The following is a 27,247-nucleotide window of genomic DNA, read 5'->3' on the forward strand; positions in this document are numbered from 1 at the left end:
ATCTCGAGGCGGATGGAGGCGTAAACACGGCCGAAGCGATCGATCCCTTTCATTGGTTTCTCTTGAATGATTCGGCGCAAGAACGTCGGGCCGCTGTAAATAAGTCCATCGATAGATAGCAGCCCGGGTGAGGGGGTAGGCCCCGATGAACAGCGCCGACAATGCACGACGCGTACGAGGCAGTGCCCATCCTGGAGAAGCTGCCGCTGCAGATCGAGAGCGTCGCCTGCTGGGGTGAGACCTTCCCGGCAGGGATTCTAGGCGAGAGCCTAGGATGAGGGGACCGCGTCTGCGGCCTAGTGCGGTCGCGGTGGCGGAGGAAGATTTAAAGTATATATATACGTCCGGGCTCAATAGCATAGTAAAACTGTATTTCTGTATTTGTTAGGTGCACCTAGTCTGGCACAATTGCCCGGGTGACGTCGCCGCCACTTAAGTTGCGAACGGCTGTGGTTTGTGATGGCCACACCACGGCCGATGCGCCGTGCCGACCTCATAGGTGCTCGCGAACAGCACTTGCCTCAGCTGTCTTCGTAGGCAATACGGGGGGGATTTATGTATGCTGTTGGACATGCTTTTATCCGTGTGTGTGTGTGGCTGCCCGTGTTACTATACAGTGTGTGTGTGGGCTTGACGATTGTATGTAAACATTGGTAATGGGAAGACAAAGGCGGCCGAGCGTGGTGCTCGTTTACTGCACCTGCCCCCCCAACAGCCTGTGGCGGCTATACTGTGCTGTGTGTGCTACTGTGCTGTATGTGTGTGTGTTCATGTCCGTGGGGAGTGGTGCCGGCTTGGGGTACATGCCAGGCATCGAATTCAGTTTTTTAGACTTCATTATACCCTTTCTGTTGTTTGGCCGGGTGTTGATCAACTCACAGGAAATGGCGAGCAAGAATCGCGTGATCCTTTTACATGCGATAAAACGAGTAGCACTTGTGAGAAATAATCTGTGTTTATCCTGCGGATATACTGGTTCCCACCACAGAAATGTGGAATGTCCACCACTGGCTCCGGTCCGCTGATGGAGATTAATCAGCCTCTCGTTTGAGTATCAATACACTTTAACGTAATGTGCAGTATATATGTAAATAAGTATATTAATGAAAAACACACAAATAAAAGTATTATTTATTGGCATGCATGGTGACCTACATGCTGCTTAGAAAGCGTCTGCGCGTTCACAGATATAGTGCGACAATACAGTGCTGTCCTGTTGCTGGAACAATTATCTTAAATCTGTCACGGCCTGCGACCACGAATGCGGTGTCCCCCTTTTTATTGTATGACAGTGATTATATACATAGATACGTTGACTTTATCAGAATCAGAATCTTTACTTATCCTCGAGAAATCCGATGGGCTATAGGAAGCTCGCTTTTACAGATGTCCAATAGGGCAGGGTCCGAAAGTTACAACAACAAACTTTGGTTAGCCGAACAAGCAAACCCATGTTTCACTCAGAATCAGTTTTGTGCGAATTTGGTAGCTAACGTATGAATGTAATAGAGCTGGAACCAATAGCACCGGTCACACCCGTGTATGCACACTGGGAGAAAAACAATTGTGGATCATTAAAAGTAATCATGGGATGCAACTCAACTCGGTTATGTTCCACTGACGCTTGGCTTTATATTTACTGTCACATTTCTTCCCCACTTTTTAATTGTTGTTACCCTCAGAGGAAATGCTTTTAGTGGGAACCAAACCAGGTCATCTGCTTCTCTACAGGATCAAGGGAGATGCGGGTATGTACATTTCACTTCCTTAAAAAGTTGTCGAAAGTCACATTTTTGTGTTCTTTAGGCACCACATTGGTGATATCTTAAAGTAATCGGCAGGTTATCCTGCGTAAATCTCTTTTAAATCAACATTTCACCAAAAAGACTGAATTTCGACGTTCCCATAATTTACAGTTACATATGTACCGCTTATTAGATGCATGCAATGTGTATTGTGAAATCTATTTGTATTTGGGGATCGAGTATAGATGTATATAAGTAATATTTCACCCGTGAATTTGCATGAGCAAATTGGGAATTGTTAAACCTGCTGGCATAATAGTATATCTCGCATAGAGGTCATTTTCTGACATTCTTTTTCAAGGTATCTTCATGATGTGTTTTAGTGCTCCATGCGACAGCTTCGTATTGCTTAAATTATCCAGCAAGCCACAGTATGTATCACACAGCAAGCCACTCACTTATCTTCTGGACAGAGCTGCTAATAATTGGGCAATTAAGAAACAGTTCAAGCACACTGCATGTAATATTGACTTTTAAGTAGGTATACATTCCAATCTGTCTTGTCACCCAAAGGTGCCTTCTAAATGGCGAACACATCAATAAAGCCTATAACCTATATGTATATAATAGGACTGCTCATATTCTGCACAATAGGAGGTCTTTTTAAATATATCTTCATACATAAATGTCTTAGTCTGTGAAAGGTAACATGGTACTGATTAGATATCAGCCTGGTTCTATTTGTACAGTCAGCTCACACAGGCTTACGTCCACCTCCAATTGGAATTTTAGCTCCCTTATACTTACTCTGTAAGAAGGTTGATGTGCTAAGTCACTTGACACTGAGCAGATGTGTTCTAGTCATAGCTCCTTTATCTTCACTGCCAGACATTAAAATGCATTACAGGAACTCCAACGCTAACCACTTTGTTTTTTACGGAAATAGGAAGTTCCCGATTTGAAGTCACGCTGGAAAAGTCGAGTAAGAACTTTGCCAAGAAAATCCAGCAGGTATTATGGCTCTGTATTATGTTGAGTTTACAGATTAAGCTCTGCTGCAAGCCTTTAATTAAAATCCTGTTATTAATAATGAATCTAGCGGTTATTACTTTTATAACACTTTTTTTCCTCTTCAGCTCTGGGTGGTGGCACAGTTGAAAATTCTCATCAGCCTCTCCGGTGAGTTGACTTTCACGGGTGCCAGGATTTGAGTTAATGCCATTTAAATCAGATCAATGTGCCAAGTTAAGAGTGGGATTTAAAATATGTATCTTTATTATAGAGTACTTCAATTTTATTTATCAAGACTACCATGTGGGTCATATAATGATTCACCCCCTCCCACCAACTCTGCAGTTTAGTGAATTGCCACAGTTCAGGATCATGTTTAGCCTTCTTTGTGCGATCGCATCTCGAGTCTTGTTTGCTGTTCATCTGATTCTCCTCTTTACTTTCTCTTTTTTTGACCAACAGTCTATTTGGTATATTTTCATTCATGAAAATGATTTATTTCCACATATATGCATTAATGTATATATTATGAATGCGAGCACATATTCGAGCTGCTAAATTTATGACTAAACTTAAACACTTTTTTGGTTACAATTACTCCCATTAATGACATCTAATTTATGTTTAGTGAAGTGAATAAATTGAATGTCAGTTTAACTCCATGCATTTTTTTACGTGGAATACTGTATAATAGTTGTAGTGGAAATAGATATACTTTTATATTGGACTTTACAAGTAAATGTTTATTCATGAAATCCACGCAATTAATTGAGTCCATGCAGAATGCAATCACAACTTATTCCCATGTTGACATCAGAATAATTTCTGTATTGAGTCCTGGACTGTCCCACACTCCAGCAATACAAGGTTAGACTATCGATTCTATCAACCAAATTCCTGAAGTTGTTTATGCTCTGTATCTGTGCTCTGATTCCTTTGTCGACTTGATTTTGAAATATCAGTGCTTGGATCTTTCTGCTGAAGCATTTATTAAGTAAATTACATGTCCATTTCACTTTTTACAGATAATGTGGTTTGCGTGCATGACCTCACAACATTTCAAACCATCACAACAGTCAACAAAACTAAAGGGGCGACACTGTTCAGCTGTGATGTTCAGGTAATGGTTTCACAAAACACGTGTAAAAATCACCCATCCAGTGTGCATAATGCAAAAAGGCTATCGTTTCCTGAAGAAATGCATTGTGGTCCTCTTGACTTCAATCACCATCAACACTTGTTTGAGCAAAGGTGACCAACTATCACTGTGTCGCTGCTGCAGTCATGATGGGATTTTATCGTAATTTACAGATTTGACAATCATTGTTTGATCATTGAAGTACATATATTCTCAAATTGTTTTTAGTTTCCACTGTAACCATTAAGCTGAATTATACTTTGCTTATCTGAATAGAGCAAGTCCAGGTGGGCTTATATCCATAGGTGCTTGTATTAGAACTTTACATTTTGCCTTTAATGTAAGAATGTGTTGATGTGTTCTTATATTCAGCTTCTGTTGCACTCACAAAATGTATCTGGTGATGGGTTTTTAACAGTTCGTCCTTTTAAAAGTGAAATATCTGCCTTAAACTGTCCGTACCAGAGAGGACAAATTGGAACACCCACACTGGCTGATTGTGACAGCAAAAGGTCCCCATGCAGTGGTTAATCTGTCATGTATGTTGTTTAAACCAACCACACTCTGTATCTGTAGTCGCCAACGAGGGAGCTGCGCCTGTGTGTGGGCGTCCGTAAAAAGCTTCAACTTTTCACGTGGAAAAATCGCGACTTCATCGAACTGCAGGTGATTCTGCCGCAGAAGAGACTGATATTAAGAAACTTTTTTTTATGGATGATCTTGCACAGTGATGGATGGCCATTTGCATTGTTGAATCCATTTCACTCTTGTCATATCCTGGCTACCACACATGAATCCTACAACACCTGGTACGACTGTGGCAGTCTCTCATTTAAGTGCTATACAGGCCTTACCCTACTTAGCGAGAGATAAAATTAATACACATACATATATGAAATGTCGGTCAAATTGTCTCTAATCAAATGAGCACTGAGGTGGTGCTCATCTAAGCTGCAGGCCCAAACCACTGTTAGAAAGTCCATATTCCCATGGCACAGGCCATTTGAAGTAAGGGACAACCAAAAATCGATAATGGTGTCATCAATACCACAGAAAGGATCGGCTGAATCAACTCCTGACCACGCATTTATACTCTTTACTAAAATGTAGCCATCATATAGATTGAATATGTTTGATTTGATGCCGCAAATGAATTTAACAATCTTTTTTATTGTTACAAAGATATTACAATTTGCCTATGAAAAGTAATAGTTACTTTTTGTAGAGTGTGTGGACTCCATTTTGCTAATGGAGCAAGTATGCTCGGTCTGCCCAGTCGTTCTGCAGCTAGGAAATTGCACGTGAACATTTCCGTGTGGATTATTTTTTTAAATCTCCTCTTTCATCTCTTTTTTCAGCCCGATCTCAGCCTGCCAGACTTCCCCAAGTCCATGGCCTGGTGCGTGGACTCCATCTGCGTGGGATTCAAGAGGGACTATTACATTGTCAAGGTGTGCATTGCCCTCGCTGTGTGACATTTAAATGGCCCATAAAATGAAAAACAATTCTCACTGTCATTACAGAGTTTGACCCAATCGCTTGGAATGAGACCGATATTGTACGATCTCGGATGCTAAAAAGGGTTGAGACTTGGATTGTGCTTGAATGAGTGACCACCATGCACAGCAGGTTGTAATAGGCAGCTGCTGAGCTGCGTGGCATTGCAGCACAATCTATTGTTGTACTCTACTAAGCTTCCATATCTATGCTGCCCGTCGTCAACAGCCCAAAATGAAACAGCACATTGAAATGTGATCGTATAACAGCCACAACCCGTACGGCACAGGGAGTAGTGGGTGGGTTGACATGCACACTCATGATACACATATCATATTGTACATGAAAGCCTGGATATGACATTAACATGTAAGTCTTACCTTTAGACTAATGGTATGAACGAGACAAAACAAACGAGACAGACAACACAAACGAGGAAAATAAAAATGGACTCCAGAGTGGTGGGGACGTGCGCAGTGGCTGGCTTGGGTGTGCGCAGGCATATTGTTCACATGAGGATGGCTGCTTGCGTTGTGGTCGAAACGTCGTAGAATTGTATTTTATTATGTTTTATTTTTATTATTTCCCTTCTACGTGACTTTACCGAAAGAACCAAGAAGATGAATCCCTGCAGTCACGAAAGCTTTAAATCGAAATTTAGGCATATTGTTGTTGTGTTCTGCCCATTTGTTACTCTGTACATATCTATGCTAACGGTGCAATGCATGCCGTGCTGTACCATTTTGTAAACTGTATTCAATTGTTTGGGTGTATTACTTTTGTGTTCTTAGAGGTGCTGTGTTACACGTACTTATTTTAAACACTAGATTTGAGCTGGAGTTTTCATTCAAGTACGTGGACTGCTTGTTTAATTTTAAGTACAGGCGTGTCCCCGCTTTCACGATACATGTGTTCCTGGAAACCCCGTCGTAAATCGGACCCTATTCCCATTCACGGTAAAAGCAGTAGAAACATCATTTGTCGATGTATTTTTTTTCTTTCATCAGCCATATTTAACGGGGTTTATTAGGTAAATATCCACAAAAACACTTGAGAATGACTAAATCTTCACTCCAAGTCACGTTGGAAACCAGACTGACTGTTCAGATGTTTGGAGTCATATCGGACGATGCATCGTTAATCAAGCATTATATCAATGTCCTAAATTTGGATCGTTGTGAACCGCCTGTACTTCACTCTTTTTTGGCACCTCGTGTAATGTACATACAATAATAGGCAGTCAGTGCCACTTAATATTAAAAAAAATTTCCCATCCATCACTCTCCTGTCTTCAAAATAAAGCTATGTTATTATCTTTAGTACACATCCAGAATGGGGGTTCCTCTGACTGTGCACGGGTTGCAGGTGGATGGGCGCGGCTCGTACAAGGAGCTCTTCCCAACGGGGAAACAGCTGGAGCCACTGGTCGTTCCTCTGGCCGACCGCAAGCTGGCGGTGGGGCGCGACGACATGACCATCTTCATCGATGAGGAGGGCACGACTCAGAAGCACGCGCTGCGCTGGACTGACGTCCCCATCGCCATGGGTAGGAGTCAGTCCTGCAGCACAAAACATTGCAGTGAGATCACACCGCTGATTTTCAGTAGAGTGCCATAATGACGTGCTTGACCATAAGTTCGATCATCATCTTTACCGAATTCTAACCCAGGTTCTCAGCATTGCCAACTTAGCGCTCTGATAATACGTAAGATCTATTGACAAGCCGTGAGTTCTAATATTGATTGCTGTCCACTTGGGCGCCGTGGCAGAGCACCAGCCGCCCTACATCATCGCAGTGCTGCCGCGCTACCTGGAGTTGCGGACATTCGAGCCCATGCTACTCGTGCAGAGCATTGAGCTGCAGAAGCCTCGATTCATCGCCGCTGGAGGGTAGGCCCACCACTTTCATCGACACTCATGTGCCACCTATATCCCTGTGTGTGTGGTGCTTAAATCTCTGCCGGCCACTCACTTGGTTTTGCGTGCGCGTATGTATTGTGTCACGTAGATCTTCTGGCATTTTCGTACTTTTCTTGGATTTGTTTTTGTATCGCCTATTGAGTTTAAATTCTGTTCTCTTAATTTGGAACCCCTGTGTACTGTCAGGCAGCAAATCCACTTCCTGTTAACGGCGAACAAGGTCACCAGTAGATTACGGAACAGCAATGGGTACTTGGTAAAGTACAGGGCCAATGGGAAATAGGGGGTTGTATGTGTGGTGGGTTTTGTCTTGTATCCTCTGGTTTTGTCTTGTATTCTCTGGTTTTGTCTGTGTTCTTTGGTTTTGGCTATGTTCTCGGGTTTTCTCTCAAAATTCAAGTGCTCATTACTGTATTGGAAGTGGTCAAACATCCCAGTGTGGACCCTTGTGAAAAAGTCTTGAGTCGGAGGCTTTTCTGGATAAAAAAAATGCACATTATGGACAGCATTGAAAAGGTTATTTTAAGTGACTTTTCTATTTCTAAATTGGATCATTGTGCCTACCTCTTGACAGTGCTATTGCATTATATATGTTGCTACTTCATTCTAGATTTGAAGCTTTCGTGACTGCAAGGATTCATACTCTAAGGTTTTTTCGGTAAAGTCACGTAGGTAAAAAAATAAAATAAAAATGAATCAAAGTAAAATAAGAAATCACGACGTTTCGGAGGCAACACAAGCTTCCGTCTTCAGGTGGAACCATCACAGCACGATTGCTGTGTCAAGTAAAGAGAAATTCCAAGAGACCCGACCTTGTATATATACTGGTTGAGGGGGGGAGGAGCCAGGGTAGGCCCCTGGATCGGAGTTTTTTATTATGGTAAGGTTGGTGCGGCTGAGGCTGCTGCTAGGAATATACAAACATCTACAAACACAGATATAATTTCAACCGTGATGATGGGTACAAACCGAGTAATCATTGGAAAGATGTTATTAACCATGCAAAAAAGATTTAACTACACATATTTGGACCATCTTATTTGACAGGCACTATTCTTTAGTTACCGTGCAGTTTACTGATAGACAACCAGTTTTGTTTTTATCATGTTTAGCTTCTTTTTTCACACACTGGTTTCCTGCTTTAAGTTTTACCCACCCAGCAACATAGCAAGGGGCTGTTTCTTCCTGACCTGCTTTTCTGCTTCTACCATCTACATAACATAGGCTCAGTGCCATTAGCAGCAGCCGCACCTTAACAACTCTGGCACCTCCCAGCTTAACCAGTCTACATAACAAAGGCTCATTCCGAGCCTCAGCTGCACCAACCTTACTATAATAAAAAAAACTCCGATCCAGGGGCCTACCCTGGCTCCTCCCCCCCTCAACCAGTATATATACAAGGTCGGGTCTCTTGGAATTTCTCTTTACTTGACACAGCAATCGTGCTGTGATGGTTCCACCTGAAGACGGAAGCTTGTGTTGCCTCCGAAACGTCGTGATTTTCTATTTTACTTTTATTAATTTTAATTATATTTTTTGCTACTTCATATTTATTCCTTATTTATTTACCTTTCTTCATAGATGGTTATGAGCATATGAAATGCAAAGGCACTTTTGTGCAATTTTTGTGTGTGTCCATGCTGATACCACAGAACTTAAGAGTGCAAGAGCATCACCTTGAGTGGTTTCGAATACTGTTATTCAGAACCGCTCAAGAAAGGCTTGTGCAGAACATGTTGCAAGAACGCATGGTAGCTGATGGTCGACATTTATGGCTGCTTGGCAGCCAAAGGTGGGAGCTCACCTGAGAGGAAGTCCAACACAGGATGAAGAGCGATGATATCGGCTCCTGTACAGGCGCAAAATAGATTGTTATATCATGAGATGCTGAGAGAGGGCATGGCATAAACTTCGGGATTCCTTCATCTAGCAGTGGATAGGTCATCCGTATGTACTTACTTTAGGTTGTTTGTATACATGTGCCCATATTTTCAGAGGTGCTGGCTTAGCTTTTCTAAGCTCCTTGAACTACCCAGTCTTATTCGGAGCCTACCAATTTCTGTTCTGGTGAAAACCAGATTAATGGCAGTCAAGTCATCTCTCCTCCATGTGTGCGTGGATATTCCAGGCCCAACATTGTGTACGTGGCAAGCAGCCACTTCGTTTGGCGCCTGGCGCCCGTGCCCATCGCAACGCAGATCGAGCAGCTGCTGAAGGAGAAGCAGTTTGACCTGGCGCTGCAGTTGGCGGTGAGATGGCGCGCTCGTACCATGTGCATTAGAGATGTTACGATGACGTGCCAGCTCTTAAACTATTGATTTGCATGTGTGAGAATCAAAAGTTTTTCTGATTCCGGAAAGTTAAGTGGGGAGTGACTCCGCATTGGTTCGCACAACTCTGGCCAAAATCTCTTCAAAACGCAACCTCTTTGGCAGTAAATCCATTGTCCAGGGCGGTATGGCTTGAGACCATTTAACATAATGCAGTTGTATTATAATGAAGGACAGAGCGGTGGCACGGTGGATGGTGTACTACAGAATGAGCCCGGTGTGTGATTTCCGGCCATTACTAACATTCGTAGTGGCATCTTAACCAGTTGCCAATCGGCACATGTCCAGCATTGTGAAGTATGGTCAAATAAGTCCCATAAGACTGACATCGCATGAGGAGGCCTTCATCCAGCAGTGAATTAGCAAAGGGCCAAGTATTTATTATAGTTTACGACAATGGGTTCACATGACCCTTGCTTCCTGTGATAGCTGTTACATTCACAAGTGTGTTCACATAAATATAAGTTTTTGGATTAAATCACAACCATAAAGTGCAACAGTTTATTAAAACGCCAGAAAATGAAGCTTTACGTTTCTAATCGATGGCGACAGGCTGCATGCCATAAGTGAATCAGCTGCACACCAAATGTTTTTTCCAGTCGATTGATGGACACATACAAGCTTGGACACAGGTTACGAACGCAAATTTCGTTTTTTTTCAAATAGTTATTTTTAATCTGGTTTGTGTCTCCAAGTCTTGGCAAACATTTTGATCAATTTGGACTGTATTCAGTAGGACGATTCTCTAATAGCAGCACAACTTCACATTGCAGTTTAATTCATATTGGATCATGTGTACGAGAATCATAATGCTCACCGCTTATGTACGGACGGATAAAGTCTTAAGTTCGTGACATTTTTTGAAAAGCGTTAACCATTGTTACCGTGTCATAGAAATGTCAGATGATTTTTCGACAATGGGTTCACATGACCCTTGCTTCCTGTGATAGCTGTTACATTCACAAGTGTGTTCACATAAATATAAGTTTTTGGATTAAATCACAACCATAAAGTGCAACAGTTTATTAAAACGCCAGAAAATGAAGCTTTACGTTTCTAATCGATGGCGACAGGCTGCATGCCATAAGTGAATCAGCTGCACACCAAATGTTTTTTCCAGTCGATTGATGGACACATACAAGCTTGGACACAGGTTACGAACGCAAATTGCGTTTTTTTTTCAAATAGTTATTTTTAATCTGGTTTGTGTCTCCAAGTCTTGGCAAACATTTTGATCAATTTGGACTGTATTCAGTAGGACGATTCTCTAATAGCAGCACAACTTCACATTGCAGTTTAATTCATATTGGATCATGTGTACGAGAATCATAATGCTCACCGCTTATGTATGGACGGATAAAGTCTTAAGTTCGTGACATTTTTTGAAAAGCGTTAACCATTGTTACCGTGTCATAGAAATGTCAGATGATTTTTCATTAGTTGCTCCGGGCTATTATCAGAGTTCAGTGGTGATCAATGCGCATTCGAGCATTGAGACCATTGGACTTTAATTTTGAGTATTATAAAATGAGTCGATGAATGAAACACTTAAAACACTGACCCCGCTCTCTCCCACTGACCTTGCAGCAAATGACCAATGACTCTGACTCAGAGAAGCAGCAAAGAATCCACCACATTCAGAACCTGCACGCCTTCCACCTCTTCTGCCAGCACCAGTTTGACGACTCCATGGCCAAGTTCTCTACCCTGGGAACAGGTGAGCGTTAATCTGTGAGGACGGTCGTCCTCTTATTAGACTTCCTCTTCATTTAGAACAGGCTTGAATTTTTGTTTCCAGAAACTAGGATGATTTTTTTTTTCACTTGAGATGTGTGCATGGTGTGACGTGTGCGCTGTTCTGAATGTCACTGTCGGCATCCCGATCTGATGTCACGATTGATATTTGATGATGTAGCCAAGTGTATTTTGCTGCGAAACATGTTCAGATAAAAAAGTGGCTTTTTTGTAGGAACATGGGCAATATCGCCATACGTGCGATTACAAATATTGATATACGCGAGTTCACACAGAGACCTATGGATTCACACAGAGAGACTCGGAGGCTCATAGTGGACACGAGTTCATGTTGTTGTTCCACTTTGTTGCAGTGCGCACCGCAAGTGACTGTGGAAGATTATTTAATTTTTACACTCGTGCCGTAGCCAAGTCCGGATGCAAACTAAGGAATCCCACTGTTTCACAGATGATTAAGGGCGACATGTATTTATGATGGTGGGTGAAAATGCCTCCATGTTGTGCCTCCCCACTCTCCCCTTCCCCGCCCATCCACCAAGATCCTTCACACGTGATCGGGCTGTACCCAGATCTACTTCCGGCTGACTACAAGAAGCAGCTGCTTTACCCCTCGGAACCTCCACAGCTGTCAGGGGTGGAGCTGGAGAAGGGCGTTATGGCTCTCATCGATTACCTCACACAGGTGGGGGGCACACAGTGGGCATGAAGCGTGGAGTGATTCAGTCACGTTGCAATTTGAGAATCGATTTTTTTTTGGTTCGGTTTTATTCTTTTTTTCCATTTTTGTACAAGATTGTTTGTATCTATGTATATTAAACTTATTTCGCACCGTACGTAGCCAAGCGTGCTAATCGGAGGTGTAATAGCTTGCATAATATGTTAATAATTGATTCTCGTGCACGATGTGATGAACGTATCATGAACAGAATAATTTTATTTGAATTGATTCCTGTTAATTCTATGCAACTTTTAATATTTTCCTGAAGATCAGAATGAGCAAAACAGGCAGTACAAAACAACACGGTGCATACAAGACTGACTTTACAGATGAGAGGGCAATCAAGATGGTAGAGAAATAGGGAACATGAGGAGTGGATTCTGAGCAACCTTTAAATATGAACAGATTCTAAAGATTTTCTCAGCTGTTGGACTTGTACACCCCGGTAACAAATAGATAGGAGGCTAATCCCAGGAAACTAAAGCGTCACCTTTCCACATGCTTATTTAGTGGCACACTAATGTATTTTGGTCCTTTTTCTGCACAAATGTATTCCAACATTGCTCTCAGCACCATACCACTGAACAAATAATCCATTCAGAAATTTCGCAGTGCAGTTGAAGATATTTTTCACAGGATTTATTGTAAAAAATCCTTGACCTTGCACCCAGTAAGCGTGCACACTTTTCCACACTATGCTTTGAGAGTGTTTTGTCGCATGACAATCAAGCCGATAATGAAATGCAGCTCAAGTGCAAAAATCAAATGTATTGTGATGGGGTTTATTTTTGTGCAGCTATTTGAAGCCTTCGACTCACTACACTTGAGAACCACCTTTAACCACAGGAAGCTGCCTCCATTCAAACCTAGGACATCAATTGGTGCCAGCTCCATTGCCCTGACATCTGAGCCACCCGGCCAACCAAAATAAACATCTTTGAAGTGCTTGTCTTCATTGACCGATTTGACACTTACTATATGTATCCATAATACAGGTTTTTTTGGGTGAGATCGCATAAATATAAATCTGTCGTTAAACCCGCCAACACCCAAAACAGCCAATTAGTAAGGTTTGTCACGTAAACAGAACATGCCAATTCGTTACTAGTACAGCACACCGGTGTGTTTGAGAGCAAATCCACAACATTTACAATCCAAGTACGACGTTTCGCCAATAATTACAACTAGCTTCATCAGGCGACAGACAGATTTGTGGAGAAATCCTCCTGTTTCGTTCCTTAAATAGAGGGATAGATGTGATGATGTGATTTGTGAGCCCTTCTTGTGTGAAGGGGGGGGGGGAATTAATGAATACATATAAATGACAATGGGTATCCATTGCCGGTTGGGTTATTCATATAGTACAATACGTACGTTGCAGCCTGCTTCTCACTACAATCCCATCTCGCTGCACAGAAACGAAACCACCTGGTGAAACACTTGAACGATGCAGATGGAGGAGTCGTTGCCCCGATCATGAACGGCGTCCAGACTATAAAGTCCAGGAAGAAGCTGCTGCAGATCATCGACACGACTCTGCTCAAGTGCTACTTGCAGGTGCAGCTTTTGAAGAATTGTGTGAAGTGTTTCCATCACATTGTTTTTGGAGGTATTTAATTTGCAGCATGCAAGCCGATATGTAGCTGTCGCGGTAAAATGCATTTGTAAATACTGCTTTTTGCTCTGGTTTGTGTCTCAAGTTTTGAGCAACCTTTTGATCAATAGGGGAATGACGACACAATTCTCAGGTGTCCGCCCCCCTTCCCATTACAGACGGAGAGCTAATGCATGAACGTAGTCAACCATTTTTCGATTTAAAGCTTTCGTGACTGCAGGGATTCATCTTCTTGGTTCTTTCGGTAAAGTCACGTAGAAGGGAAGTAATAAAATAATAAAAATAAAACATAATGAAACAATTCTCACGACGTTTCGGCCACAATGCAAGCAGCCGTCCTGAAGACCTGGTTTTCACCTGAGGACGGCTGCTTGCGTTGTGGCCGAAACGTCGTGAGAATTGTTTTATTATGTTTTATTTTTATTATTTTATTACTTCCCTTCTACGTGACTTTACCGAAAGAACCAAGAAGGGTAGTCAACCATTGTTGAAAAGCATTAACAAAAATAACACGGGTGCGTTGAGAGGACCAGGGGTGTTCACCAATAAAGGAATGCGCGTGTCCTCGTTGTGTCCGTGCCGCGACCAGACCAACGTGGCGCTCGTCGCTCCCCTGCTGAGGCTGGAGAACAATAACTGCCACGTGGAGGAGAGTGAAAGAGTGCTGAAGAAGGCGCAGAAGTACAGCGAGCTCATCATCCTCTACGAGCGCAAGGGCATGCACGAGAAAGGTAGCCGCGTGTGCTGCCCTGCTCCGAGATGGCCTCCGTCGTCCATGGGCAACGTCGCTAATTTTCCATTTAAAGCTTTTCGTGACTGCAGGGATTCATCTTCTTGGTTCTTTCGGTAAAGTCACGTAGAAGGGAAATAATAAAATAATAAAAAAATTACATAATAAAATAATTTTCACGACGTTTCGGCCACAACGCAAGCAGCCGTCCTCAGGTGAAGACCAGGTCTGTCGGGGAGACAGCGTCTGAATGAAACACCACCACGCTTGGAGACAGACCTGGTCTTCACCTGAGGACGGCTGCTTGCGTTGTGGCCGAAACATCGTGAGAATTATTTTATTATGTTTTATTTTTATTATTTTATTATTTCCCTTCTACGTGACTTTACCGAAAGAACCAAGAAAACGTCGCTAATGTTGACGTCCCTGTGAATATAAATGCCTTCTACCTCGATTGGTTGTTATAGTGTTTATATTATTGATCTTTTAACATATTTTCCACACACGGCTGAATTGTGACATTCGAGTGTATTGCAACTGTGCTGTTTGTGGTGCCTGGTTTTTAGTATTTGCCTTTGTAACCTGGGAGACTTGTAGCCTCAATGGGCTTTTGTGAACCTGGTTATGAAAATTTGTTATCTGCCCATGGGAATCAAGCCCACACATAGGGTTATATTATGACTTGGTCTTATTCTAGTTAATTTATGTTGGCGGCTCGAAGTGACAAAAGCACATGTAGTATTTCCCCTCTGGGTTTACGTTTAACTTGTTCTAATGTTAACAATAACCTCCACTTGTAATGCAGTGAACTTAAACATTCATCCATGGCTTTGTGTGATAAAACTGCATCGATACTGGAATGTGCCTATGTGCATTACCTCTGAGTATAGCAAAGTGTATAAAGGGTTAACAGCTGTAATACAAATTAGCATGCAGCGGAATTGAGTGGTAATATGTAAATTTTCTGATTGTCATGTGAACATGTGTTTTTTTTTTTGTAACAGCACTCAATGTGCTTCTTCAGCAGTCCCAGAAGGCCAACTCTCCTCTCAAGGGGCATGAACGCACAGTGCAGTACCTGCAGAGGTTAGGTAAGTCCCACTGAAAGCACTAACATTGAACCCGATAACACTGCAATTTTCTACACAAGCTCTTGCTGTAGCCCTATAGACTTCATTGACCTATCATTTGTGATCAGGTCACTTCTGAAAAGGAAGCTAATAGTTCAGTGGGTTCATATTCTTAGGTTTTTTTCGGTAAAGTCACGTAGGTAAAACATTAAAATTAATAAAAGTAAAATAAAAATCACGACGTTTCGGAGGCAACACAAGCTTCCGTCTTCACGTGGAACCGTCACAGCCACGACAGCTGTATCAAGTAAATTATTTACTTGTGTTGCCTCCGAAACGTCGTGATTTTTATTTTTCTTTTATTTTACTTTTATTAATTTTAATGTTTTACCTACGTGACTTTACCGAAAAAACCTAAGAATATGAATCCTTGCAGTCACGAAAGCTTCAAATCTAGAATTAGCTCAGTGGGCTTTACCTGGTAAAATTAACATAGATCTATATTAGTGATTTGCTTACATCCCCTCTACTTTGCACTCCTGTCATATTTTGGTTTTGTTGTAACTTTGACCCGCGCCTACTGGACATCTGTGAAAAAGAGCTTTGTAGCGTATCAGAATCCTCCAGTATAAATAAAGATTCTCATTCTATACGGAGTAAGCACTGTTCGTGAACACCTGCTAAAGTGAACACTGCACACAAGGAAGTACTGCGGCCAGGATCATGCCTAGCCACTTTTCTCTTCCCAGTGCTGATGTTTTGACACACTGCACTAGGCACTCGCTTATGGTTGTTGCCAGCATGGGAGAGACCCAGCCACCATACGTCACTGGGATCGAATCGTAATGCATGAAAATGCAACGCTTATACCTGCATGCTCATACACAAAAGGACATACAATAGTACCTATGTAAACCTGTGTTGAATAACTTCCTGGGTTATAGCAACTTTTCTTCACGTGCCTATCTCCTGAATAATAAGTGGAAACATTTTGACTATTTCATCTTCATCATCATCCACTGCTGGATGAAGGCTTCCCAAATCCATTGCCATCTCTCGGTCTTGCAATGCATCAATCCATTTCGTATCTACACACATCAAACTATCTGACAAGAAAAGCCTACATAAGACTTAATTTGGTTGCTTTGAGTTTGTATTACCAGATCAATTTCCACTGACTCAAGTGAATTTCCATCGTTTGCGATGGAATTTGATATTTATTAGTCTTTCCAGAATCTGATCGAATTTCGTCGATGGTATAAAAAGCCTTTTCTAAACTCGGCTTCAAACTTTTCCATTATTCTCTTTCCAATTTACAAATCACGTGTGCAACCATTGGTGGCTAATTGGGTCTGTACATCTTCCAGTCAGTTTTATCACCTCGTCTAGCCACCCAGCGTTAAACTATTGACTTTGTGAAATGTATGAATCATTTGCAATGTAAGTTTACTCTATATGTTTTTTTGCTTTAGGAAAAGAAAACATGAAGCTTATATTTGAGTTCTCGGTCTGGGTCATGAAAGTCAACCCTGAGGATGGATTAAAGGTAAAAGAGACATGATTACAATATAATTTTGATATTACAGCGACGTTGTTTTTGTTACTTCACTATTCAATCTGTCTTTTGTTGTGTCAATGTGTGTACGTCTTTTAGAATGACCAAAATCCGACATCTCAATTTGTTATGGGCGCCACGGTGGCAAAATGTTAACTACCTCGCTTTGTATACATGACATCGTGGGTTCGATCCTGACCCTGATGCCTGTATATTCGGAGTTTGCACATTCTCCCCAAGGTCATGTGGATTTTTCTCCCGGTCTTCAGGTTTTTCCCTCTACATTTACAAACATGTGTTTAGAGTATTTGCCTTTTTAAATTTAGAAATGATAAGCTACTTCGTTGAGCTGTCATTGGTGGCAAGGTCTCTTCTGAAAAGAGATTTTTAGCTCTGTGGGTCTTATCTGGTAAATAAAGGATCGTAATAGTTATCAACAACACTGTGAATTGCCTGTAAGATCTAACCGCATTTTTAGCACTGAAGTGCTGCCAGCATTGTAGTTATGCAGCACAAGCCACTGAGGATGCTGATCACACTCAGCCCACACCACGTGGACATCTCCATTGTGCTGTGTTCATGGCGAGACCGTTGCCTAAGAGGCCTGAGGCCAACATTAGCTCGATGACCAAAAAATAATCAATGAAGAGACAAGGCTTTACACCATTGGAACCTCATTTGCCAGTAAAAAATATGATAATTGTTTTTTTACCCTTCTATCTGGCAACAAAACTGACACCTTTTTTTTACAAGGAGTCATGTTTGCATAGACCACAATACCTGCAGACATAATGCAAACAAAAAACTCCTTGTAAAAAAAAGTGTCAGTTTTGTTGCCAGATAGAAGGGTAAAAAATCAATTATTATTTTTTACTGGCAAATGAGGTTCCAATGGTGTAAATGCTTACCTCGAGCTCTCATACTCTGATGGTGCATTGTCTTTGAGTTGTGCGCCTTTTGGCGTCATCTGGTCCAACCCATGTGAGACTAGGCTTGAAGGAAAGCTGTCTCGGGTGTGGACCAATCAACTTCAAGGACAGTGCATACATTATCAGAGTTATGTTTTTTATTTGCATTATGGCTGCAGGTATTGTGGTCTATGCAAACATGACTCCTTGTAAAAAAGGTGTCAGTTTTGTTGCCAGATAGAAGGGTAAAAAACCAATTTTCAATTATCAGACAAGGCTTTGTTTCATTAATAATGAATCCATTTAAAATGTTCTCTTTCGGCCAAAATGAGCAGTGTTTTCAAGCAGCATTAAAGTAGGCAAACACTGGACTAATTTTGCCTTTCTGAGCCTGCATCACCAGGGCATGACTTGTGAAACCTCAATTGTATTTTATGTTATTGGTGATGGAACGTACCCTTTTCTCTTTTAATTTATTTCTTGATGATTTTATCAACCAAATTCTGCCAAGACTGCATGGTTATTTCATGGATTGATTGCTGCTGGTGACATCACCTCTGGTTTCTCTTAAGATTTTCACGGAGGACCTGCCAGAGGTTGAAGGGCAACCAAGAAATGAAGTTTTGCAGTTTCTGGAGTCAAACTCAAAGGACCTCGCCATACCGTATCTCGTGAGCACACGTGCATATAACACACACGCACTCACCGGTGAATATTACTATAAAGATGGCCTGGTTGTTGAATGCCATGTCAGAGGACTGGCTGGACGTCACTGAGATTTATGTCATTTGTTTAGCGCGTGCTATGTGATAAACCAGGCAGAAACTTCATAATTTTCAGAAGGCTATGTCCTTGGACCGCCGCTCAGCTTAGTGGACACCGTCTTCAACGATGTGCATCATTTTCTTGTACTACAGGAGGATACAGTTCTGAGTTGTCATGGAGCCCCACACCTGTGCAGGCTTGCTTCATGCAAGAATCCTCGGCCGGTTCAGAACCTGTTGCGCAGGGCACACCGTTATGGCACCGAAGATCAAACCCAGGCCGGCGGGTCATAGGGTCGTCCACCATAACTCTGCTGATACATCCTGGCGTGGCACGTTTGAACACAGTGGATGCAGTGATGACAGACGGGCAGCAGGCAGGCTAAAGAGATCGACATACAGTGGCAGACTTTGTATGGCACAAATCACTGAGATAGTGGGTTTGAATCCAGGTTTGAGCCATGTGTGGTAAAACAGATGTCAAGTGTGCCAGGTATATTTTCTTATCTTGGTTACCAAAGACTGCACTTAAACAGGAACAAGATAATGAGAATTCCCCATCTATTTATATTCAGTTTTGTGCAAGCATGGTTAACCTACAATTAGGATGATATGCTCATAGATAATCGAGGATTAACTGTAAAATTCCTTTAATATTCCCTTGTTTGCGTGTTTTTTTGTTCTGTATACCCTTGGGTAAGAGCCGAGCTTTAAGTGTTAGGCCCTGTGTATGTGGATTTGTCATGCTTTCTCTAATGATTGCGTTTACACATACAGGAGTACATTATCTACGACTACATGGAGAAAGGGCCTCTCTTCCACAATCGTTTGATTGAGTTGTACCGTGAGAAGATCCAGGAGATGATGAAGGATTACCTGCAGAGCCTGCCAGCAGGTGCGCAAGCAGCATCAGCTGACGTGACAGCGTGGATTTGGCTTAACGTGCTTTGCCACAACATGCCTAATCATATTTGGCGAATTATAAGCAGCCTGATTAACCCCCTAGATTAAATAAATCCTATCACCATTAAGTAAAAAATTATGATGCATTACTAAATAGATATTGCCAGGCACGGTACTGTGGTTAGAGCGCTTAACTTATACTAAGAATATTGTGAGTTCATATCCCGATTGAGGGTTGACTGCCCAACGTTTCGCCAGGTTCGATAAAACTCGTACCACTTTGTGGGAAATCCACAATGAGTATCTCCGTTGTGAGGTCGATCCTTGCCATAGAAATGTGTAGTCTCCTCCACTGGGGTTCAGTACAACCATAGAGGATGAGCGCTGCCCACACTCGTTTCAGCAGGTAGATGCTTCCTTTCTGGATTTGTATACGTTGATGAGTTTTGTCTGTCGGTGTTGCTGCTGCTGCTGCTGTGTGCTTGGTGCCAGGATTGCGCCAGACAGTGGCGCCCGGCTCGGAGCCCGGAAAGCTGGGCGAGTACCGCAACAAGCTGCTGAGCTTCCTGGAGATCTCGATTTCGTACCAACCGGGGCAGCTCATCACCGACTTCCCCCTTGATGGTATGTTCATCCAGTGGCATAGCTATCAAGCATGCAAGCAGTGCAACTGTACCCGTAGCCCATGGACCGGAGGAGCCAAGGCTCTGGACCGCAGAGATGGGGAAAATTAAGCATGGGGCCCTTGCTTTCACCAGGGCCCATACCTATCACGTTAGACCACTGGAGGCATCATGGAACTCCAGCCTGCTCATGCTACGTGTGTTTATTTTGTTACCTGTAGCTGTGAACAATGCTGCCTTGTACAAGAGAGATTGTTTTACGTGTTTGATGACATGATCTGTTTGTAGACCCCCTTCACCAACCTACAAGGACTAGTGTGGTGAAGTATTGTCAGACAACCCCCATAACCAACACAGTGTTTGGAGGCCTTCACCTAGCAGTGCATTGTCTACACTCGTCTGAGTAAATGTGCAGTCTTCACGTCCCTATTTCAACCCCTTGCCACTGCCCTGCATTTTCCCTTGTAGCCATGCACACCGCCCCCCCCCCCCCCCCACCCTGGTTGCTGTCGTTAACAGGTCTTTTAGAGGAGAGGGCCCTGCTTCTGGGTCGCATGGGCAGTCACGAGCAGGCTCTGCAGATCTACGTGCACGTGCTGCACAACTATCCCGCCGCGGAAGAGTACGTGTGTGCCTGAGCACCATTGTCACACACGCGTATACGCTCTCAACAAACACCGTGATCCCCCCAGCTTAGCCATGTAGACTGAGAGCAACGCCTGTCAGTGAGTACTTGACAAGGTTACACGATGGGGTGCTGGCAATGCACACCTGGCTCTTTTTTTATTTACACGCGTTTATTTAACTCACTAAGTCTGTTGTCGTATCCTTATAAAATCTTGTAACTCAATTTTCAACCGTCTTCCCAATGTCATATCGACTGCAAACTTGGTATAGGTATGTGATACTGATGACAATACTATATTCTATCATTAAAAATTAAAAATATATATTTTTAAACAATATTTTTTACGGATCTAATTGTCCACGCTCAACTCACATTGCCTGTAAATCATCACGGTCTCCTTACGCTGTGGCAAGCTGCGGGGCCACTTCCTGGAGTCGTGGAGTTCTGCCATTGCGAGTACGGTACATTTCATTAAAGCGTGTTTTAAAAAAATAAGTACTTTTAAATATTTTATTTTATTATCCACAGTGCAGTTCGTCACATGCAGCGCCAGGCACTTGTTTGCTCATCTGAGGCCGAGTCGGCCTCGGGGAAGCCCAGGACCAGTTCGGACATGGTTTGTCACACTAGTGACATTTGGTGACAAGTCGAAGTGGATAGATGCATCGATTCATCAGTTTAATGTTTGTTCTTAAGCTGATGGTACAAGGTCAAATGTATGTTTGTAGGAATTGGTGTTTTTCCAATTGTAAATGTGAGCGATGCATTTGTGGTCCTCCGTCAGCCACTTGAGGCGCTACTGTTCACTGCAATATTTAAGGATGAGTTATTGAATCCAATTGCAACCCTCAAACCCGCCAGTTTGTCGAATCCTGGGCTGGTGAATTGTTCCACCTCGAATAACAATGCCTTGATATTGTAGCAAAACCTACCAGGTAATAGTGATATCCTTGTCAGGCTCAGATAGCAATTGAAGGTTGGCATGGGCTGGCATTGATGAAGCCTGGAGTCATCTGGATTAGAAATCGGTACGTGAACCATGGTGCCACCACTCCCGACATTCACTGACACAATCAGTATTTTACAGTGAACTTCATGTGGCAAACTGGCAACTCAACTATGTGGCAGACGCATGGTAAAGAAGCGCAAGTAGGACTAGAGACAGGACATTTGTCTGCAAAAGTAACTGGATTCAACAAAATGTCATACATTTTCTAACATCAGAGATTTGGTTATATAAATCAAAACAAATTAGTGTTTACTTTTATTTAGTATAATGTGATATTCTGCATGACACTGATGTTGCTTTGGCATTTGCTTTAATATTTAATGTTCTTGGAATATTTAGTAAACTCCTTGTTTTTTTGTAAATTTAGGCACTGCAGGAAGTACTATGACCGAACCAAAGAAGGCAACAAAGATGTAAGTGTGTGACTCGGTGAACTTAATAGTACCACTTTCTCAATTGCAAACACATTCGAAATGGTGTTTTTTAGTGTAAACCCACTTTTTTGCCAGCATGGACCACTATGTGACAAGGTCATGCGACTTGAAAAGAAGACTTTTGGTCTCAATGAGTTCTCCCCTGTTTATAGATAAGAGACTTGTTTGTCAGTATACTCTGTGAATAGAAGTATTCGAACGTTTAAGCTTCATTTGGCCCTCAGTCGTAAAGCGGTTCCCCACCTGTGTTCTATAAGGAATGTGGAATTTCTACCAGTTGCTCTCAGCCATTGATAAATAAGATCTCATTTATGCAGTGAAACCTTGACTTTTAACAAAGTCTGAAAAAATTGTACTTACGGCTTAATCGCCCATATTCACCTGCCTGCTTGTTCTAAACAAAAGTTCAACATTTGCTTTGCTCCCAGGTGTACCTTATGCTGCTACGCCTTTACCTGTCTCCGCCGGACATCCGCGAGTTGGGACCCCTGACCCTCGGGCTTCCTAAGCCCAAGCCCAACCTGCCAGCCGCCCTGCTTCTCCTAGAGCAGCACTACAGCCGCGTGGACACCACACAGGCACGTAGCCTGCCCGTGCGCCCCTTGCCGGCAAATTATCCAGAATGTTCTCGGTCCCATCGGATTTCGGACACCAAGCAAAGTTGAGATCGATTATCACTTGCGTGGTGGACTGCCCGAGAATAGCAGATGTTGTAGGCTTTTGCTACACAATGAGCAGGAGATGACAGTATAACAATTGGGTGACTCTAAATGTGGAGGTTTGAGTTGTCTCCTTCTATGTATGGGTTTTCTCCCATGTAACGCATTAAATTAATTTACCCAGAATCCCAGTCGAGGACTGTCTTAGTAATGAGTCTTAAGGCTCAACGAGGATTTCCCAGAAAAGTAATTTACATTATTTTACAACCTCCATTAACCATTCCTGACATTAATAGTGAAAAAAATTGTGGAACAGATAGCACCGTCACCCCATGAGCAGACGATCATCACATTGCTGTAAGCAAGCTCAAATTTGCTAAATCGCATGAGACACGTGGTTTTACACGCCTGTAATGCATGCAGCACATATTGAGCCAAGGGTAGGGATAATTGCATTTCTCCCTGACAAATACCCATAGGCTTCCATGCTGCTAATTAAATCCATGCGCTTGGAAGAGTTTTCATAATTTTTTTTAATTGTGTGTGTGCAACACGTGCGCTTGCCTCTTGCTCCCATCAATCTGTGCGCAGGCACTGAACCTGCTGCCAGCCAACGTGCAGATCTGCCAGGTGCAGGAGTTCCTGCTGCGGGTTCTGGAGGAGAAGGCGGAGAGCCGCCGCTCGTACCAGATCCTCAAGAGCCTCCAGCTGTCGGAACACCTGCGGGTGAGCACTGCCCGGCCACATCCCAGACCTGGCGGCCAAATGTATTCGTTCTGCACTCGAACCCAGTGCCGCAAGAACGGTTTACACAAGGTTCAAAGTGGGTTGTTCGTGTTATACACCCCTTTTATCAATTAACTGCTCAAAGAAGGCCTGGCCACGCTGTTCGTACGGGTCCGATGCGATTCTGCGGCTGTCTGGAATGCTTTTCCTTCCAATATTAGGAGCTATGCACTTTTAAATCTAGATTGAAAACTCCGTTCTTTAGAACTGCTTTTCGTGTTTAGTGTTGTCCTTCCCTTGCACCTCCGATTTATCACTGTTGGCTACATAGGGTGCGGAAGAAATAAAAAATGCATACATACGAGGAGTTATTTGGCATACTTCACGCCGCTGGCCAGTGTGGTTTGGTGAAGTGGAGAGCATTTCCGGAGCATAATACAGTACAGCACAGCAATGTTTTTTTCTGCATTGTCAAGCGCTAATAATAAATAATAGTTTATATTTCTACACAATGTCTTTCGTCGAGATATCACAAAGCGCTGTACGTGTGTTGATTTCAACACTGAATACAAAATATCAGGGCAACCAATATAGATTAGAACAAAAGTTTGGCTGGCTGGCTGGCTGGCTGGCTGGCTAGCTGGCTGGTGCCCAGTCCGGGATCGGCATGTGCACATTGATGACATGACCGTGCACATCTGCGTGATGACATCACCCACGTCCCACAACATCGGGCCAGGTTAGTGCGTCGCGCTGACGTCACACCCCACACCTACCCTTCATCCCGGCCATGTATCCCGTGTAAATGCGCGGCCAGTGCTAGCTTTTCAACAAAAAAAGTGCTATGCAAGACAATACAATTGGGATGAACAGATCGCATAGAGTCATTGGTATAGTGCTGCACAAGCGACGTCGAAGTGAGTTTTCAGTCGCGACTTAAAAAAAACATCGACTCGTCATGGATACGGTTGGGCAGGAGGGCGTTCAACAGAGGTGGAGCTACAAAGTGCTAATGCGGTGATGGTGAATTGGGTTCGATGTTGACCGATTGTGCCGGCCCATGTTGGAATCGCTGTTGACACATAACTCTCCATGTCCATACATCGATTGCGCAGGTTCAGGAGCAAAGGATCTTTTACGAGAGCGTTAAGTGCGTCATCACCGAGGAGAAGTTATGCCGCGTTTGCAAAAAAAAGATCGGGAGCAGGTAAGCACCAACTTCTCGGAGTGGGTCGAAAGACACATTTGTTCAGCCACCTCTGTGGGCACCTGTTTAGGTAGCAAGCTTTAAAAAAAAAGTGATATTTTCACTGCGACATTACGTTGAGCTATTGCCGCTGTTTATGCTATTATCCATTGCTTTGTTTATTTGTACGATTGCTGTGTGTGTTGTTTGTCTGTTGCACATAAAACACACAACTTTGTAATAAACATTTGTCAGTTAATAATTAATTAAATGTGTAAAACATGAAAGCGATACAAACCAGCAGTGTGTTTAGTTATAAGCTGAACATGCTTGATGATTTCATACATCTGATTCTTTGCTAATTTCGTAACGCTCTCCCATGAAGATTGAAAGCGTGTATGCATTAGCGCTGTCCGTTTATAATGGGGGATCGGTAGGAGGGCATAAGTCTCGTAAATATGATCTATTGTGAACCCATCTGTGCTTTATTGAAAATCGGCCAAAACTCCAAGACATAAACCAGAGCATAAATGACTGCAGTATTTACAAATGTTTGTTTCCCCCCCCCCCCCCGGTGGCTTGTGTACTGATAATTCCGTATTTCTGCAGACAAACGTATGTTAGAAATGTTTTGTAACCCATGCGTTGCTTTTTTTTTTGCTATCTCAGTGCTTTTGCCCGGTACCCGTCTGGCGTGCTGGTGCATTACTTCTGCTGCAAGAACCCCATGGAATGCCCATTCGACTCATGAGATTCGCCCTGCCCAGCGGTCAAAACTCCGTCGCACAGTCACGTTCTCTGTGAGTGAGCTCAGAGGTTGGTCACTTTAGCGGGAGGGTATGACGACATCAGGTATCCTAACACTTCCTTTTTCAGTCTCCCACGTCAGGGAGCAATATGTGGTTATTATTATTATTGTTTGAGAAGTGTATTGATTGCACAAACCCCTCAATCCCGAAGGCCACTTGGTCTTACTGATGCAAAGAAGGCTCTGTTAGCGTCAATGCGGTGGTAGCGAAGGAGGATAGGTCTGGGCCTCTCGTCAATTATTGCCAAATGTTTATTCTTATTGTTTCGTTGAACGGTCTTTCGCTGTTTGATTAATTTATCAACAAGAGATGAATGTGTAGCGTTTGTGCTGTGCAGCACCCCTACACAAATAAATGCTTTTACCCACACGGCGGATGAAGGTTTTAAACCGTGGCCTACTAACCATGGCAAAGTTTATAATTTGATAAAAATGTGAAAATTATTCTGTAAAACTATTGCAGTTTACAGTCTGTTACCCTTAAAAATGCCCTCAATCGTGTGCTGTGGAATTAAAATACGTGTAAAAATGTGTATATTTGAATGCGGAAAGCAGAGAGGAATTGCTTGTAAAATTAACTAAAAAAACCCTTTAAAGCTGATGTAATAGTCTTTAACAACTGCGAACACTGGCATGTTCTTTGTAAAGGGAAATGCAAGTAAATTGGACAAATCTCAAATTGTTGGCCAAGGGACTCAAAAGATAGAAAATTAAGTTGAATAAAAAGAAAATTAGTTTCTATTTTTCCCATTGGCAAAACTTTATCAATCCATGTCCATTGCAGGAACAAAAAAACAACATTGAAACACCATCTGCCTCCTGTAGCCATTTGTTGGTCTTTAGTTTCTCTGAAACTCAAGTGGTGATGTGTTTAATTTCTTGACCATGACTTTGACATTACAAACTCTAACCGAGAAGAAACTATTTACGAATCCGTATAAATCGTGACTCATTAAAGCTTACAATTTGTGTTGATCTGTCTCGGACATGACCCTAACTAGGCATGAAACTACAAAGAGCTACGTTTTTTTGGGTTTTATCTTTATGTAAGCACCCTGCCTCCCTGAAAGGAAAAACAAATAAATCAAATGTAAAGATTTATGATAATATTCAAGTGTAAGTCTTTTAAGGGTTGACAAATAAAATGCCTCCAAGATATCAATATATCTCAGTTGCCATTTCAAAATAAATCAGTTTACCTTTTAAGACTATAATTAGCATCATGTACATAGATTACAAATATATAAATGGTACTAAGATATTTCTTCAATTTATCTTGTTTTTTTGTCCCGTGAGGGAGTTTGCTTCCTGTTTACATGTTTTAACCTTTGTGTTGAAAAATGGATGTGTTTTAGCCCTTGTACAATAGTAACACCCATGGCTTGAGTCATGCTGCTGACAACACTTAGGTTGGCGCGTGGGTCACTACTACACGCATACGCTGTGTTGAAATGAATAAAAAAAACATGAATCTTTGGCGAGCACTGCACATGTGTATAGGGTTGCTTTTGTGTC

The 27,247-nt window shown here is 42.5% G+C and overlaps 1 protein-coding gene across 1 annotated transcript; it reads left to right on the forward strand.

The window, feature by feature from the left end:
• Positions 1-27,219, forward strand: VPS39 (VPS39 subunit of HOPS complex). Its single transcript, XM_061549959.1, has 25 exons — positions 1-234; positions 1,683-1,748; positions 2,692-2,756; positions 2,882-2,924; positions 3,782-3,876; positions 4,471-4,560; positions 5,253-5,345; positions 6,757-6,937; positions 7,161-7,281; positions 9,440-9,560; positions 11,229-11,358; positions 11,936-12,078; positions 13,531-13,671; positions 14,319-14,460; positions 15,464-15,550; positions 17,002-17,075; positions 18,565-18,663; positions 19,534-19,651; positions 20,152-20,283; positions 20,802-20,904; positions 22,287-22,332; positions 22,782-22,931; positions 23,604-23,738; positions 24,854-24,945; positions 25,594-27,219. The coding sequence occupies exons 1-25, from the start codon at positions 162-164 to the stop codon at positions 25,673-25,675; spliced, it is 2,622 nt and encodes an 873-aa protein (XP_061405943.1). The 5' UTR covers positions 1-161; the 3' UTR covers positions 25,676-27,219.
• Positions 27,220-27,247: the final 28 nt, after the last annotated feature.

This window comes from Lethenteron reissneri, chromosome 11 (assembly GCF_015708825.2).
Source record: "Lethenteron reissneri isolate LAM-NWPU_2019-01 chromosome 11, ASM1570882v1, whole genome shotgun sequence".
Classification (NCBI taxonomy): domain Eukaryota; kingdom Metazoa; phylum Chordata; class Hyperoartia; order Petromyzontiformes; family Petromyzontidae; genus Lethenteron; species Lethenteron reissneri.

What these genes read in the sequence shown, in the direction of transcription:
- VPS39 (XM_061549959.1), top strand. Translation starts at nt 162, where the DNA reads ATGCACGACGCGTACGAGGCAGTGCCCATCCTGGAGAAGCTGCCGCTG. An exon ending in TGTTCAGCTGTGATGTTCAG is followed by an intron (nt 3,877 to 4,470) that starts GTAATGGTTTCA and finishes CTGTATCTGTAG; the next exon opens with TCGCCAACGAGGGAGCTGCG. An exon ending in GCAGTACCTGCAGAGGTTAG is followed by an intron (nt 15,551 to 17,001) that starts GTAAGTCCCACT and finishes TTTTTGCTTTAG; the next exon opens with GAAAAGAAAACATGAAGCTT.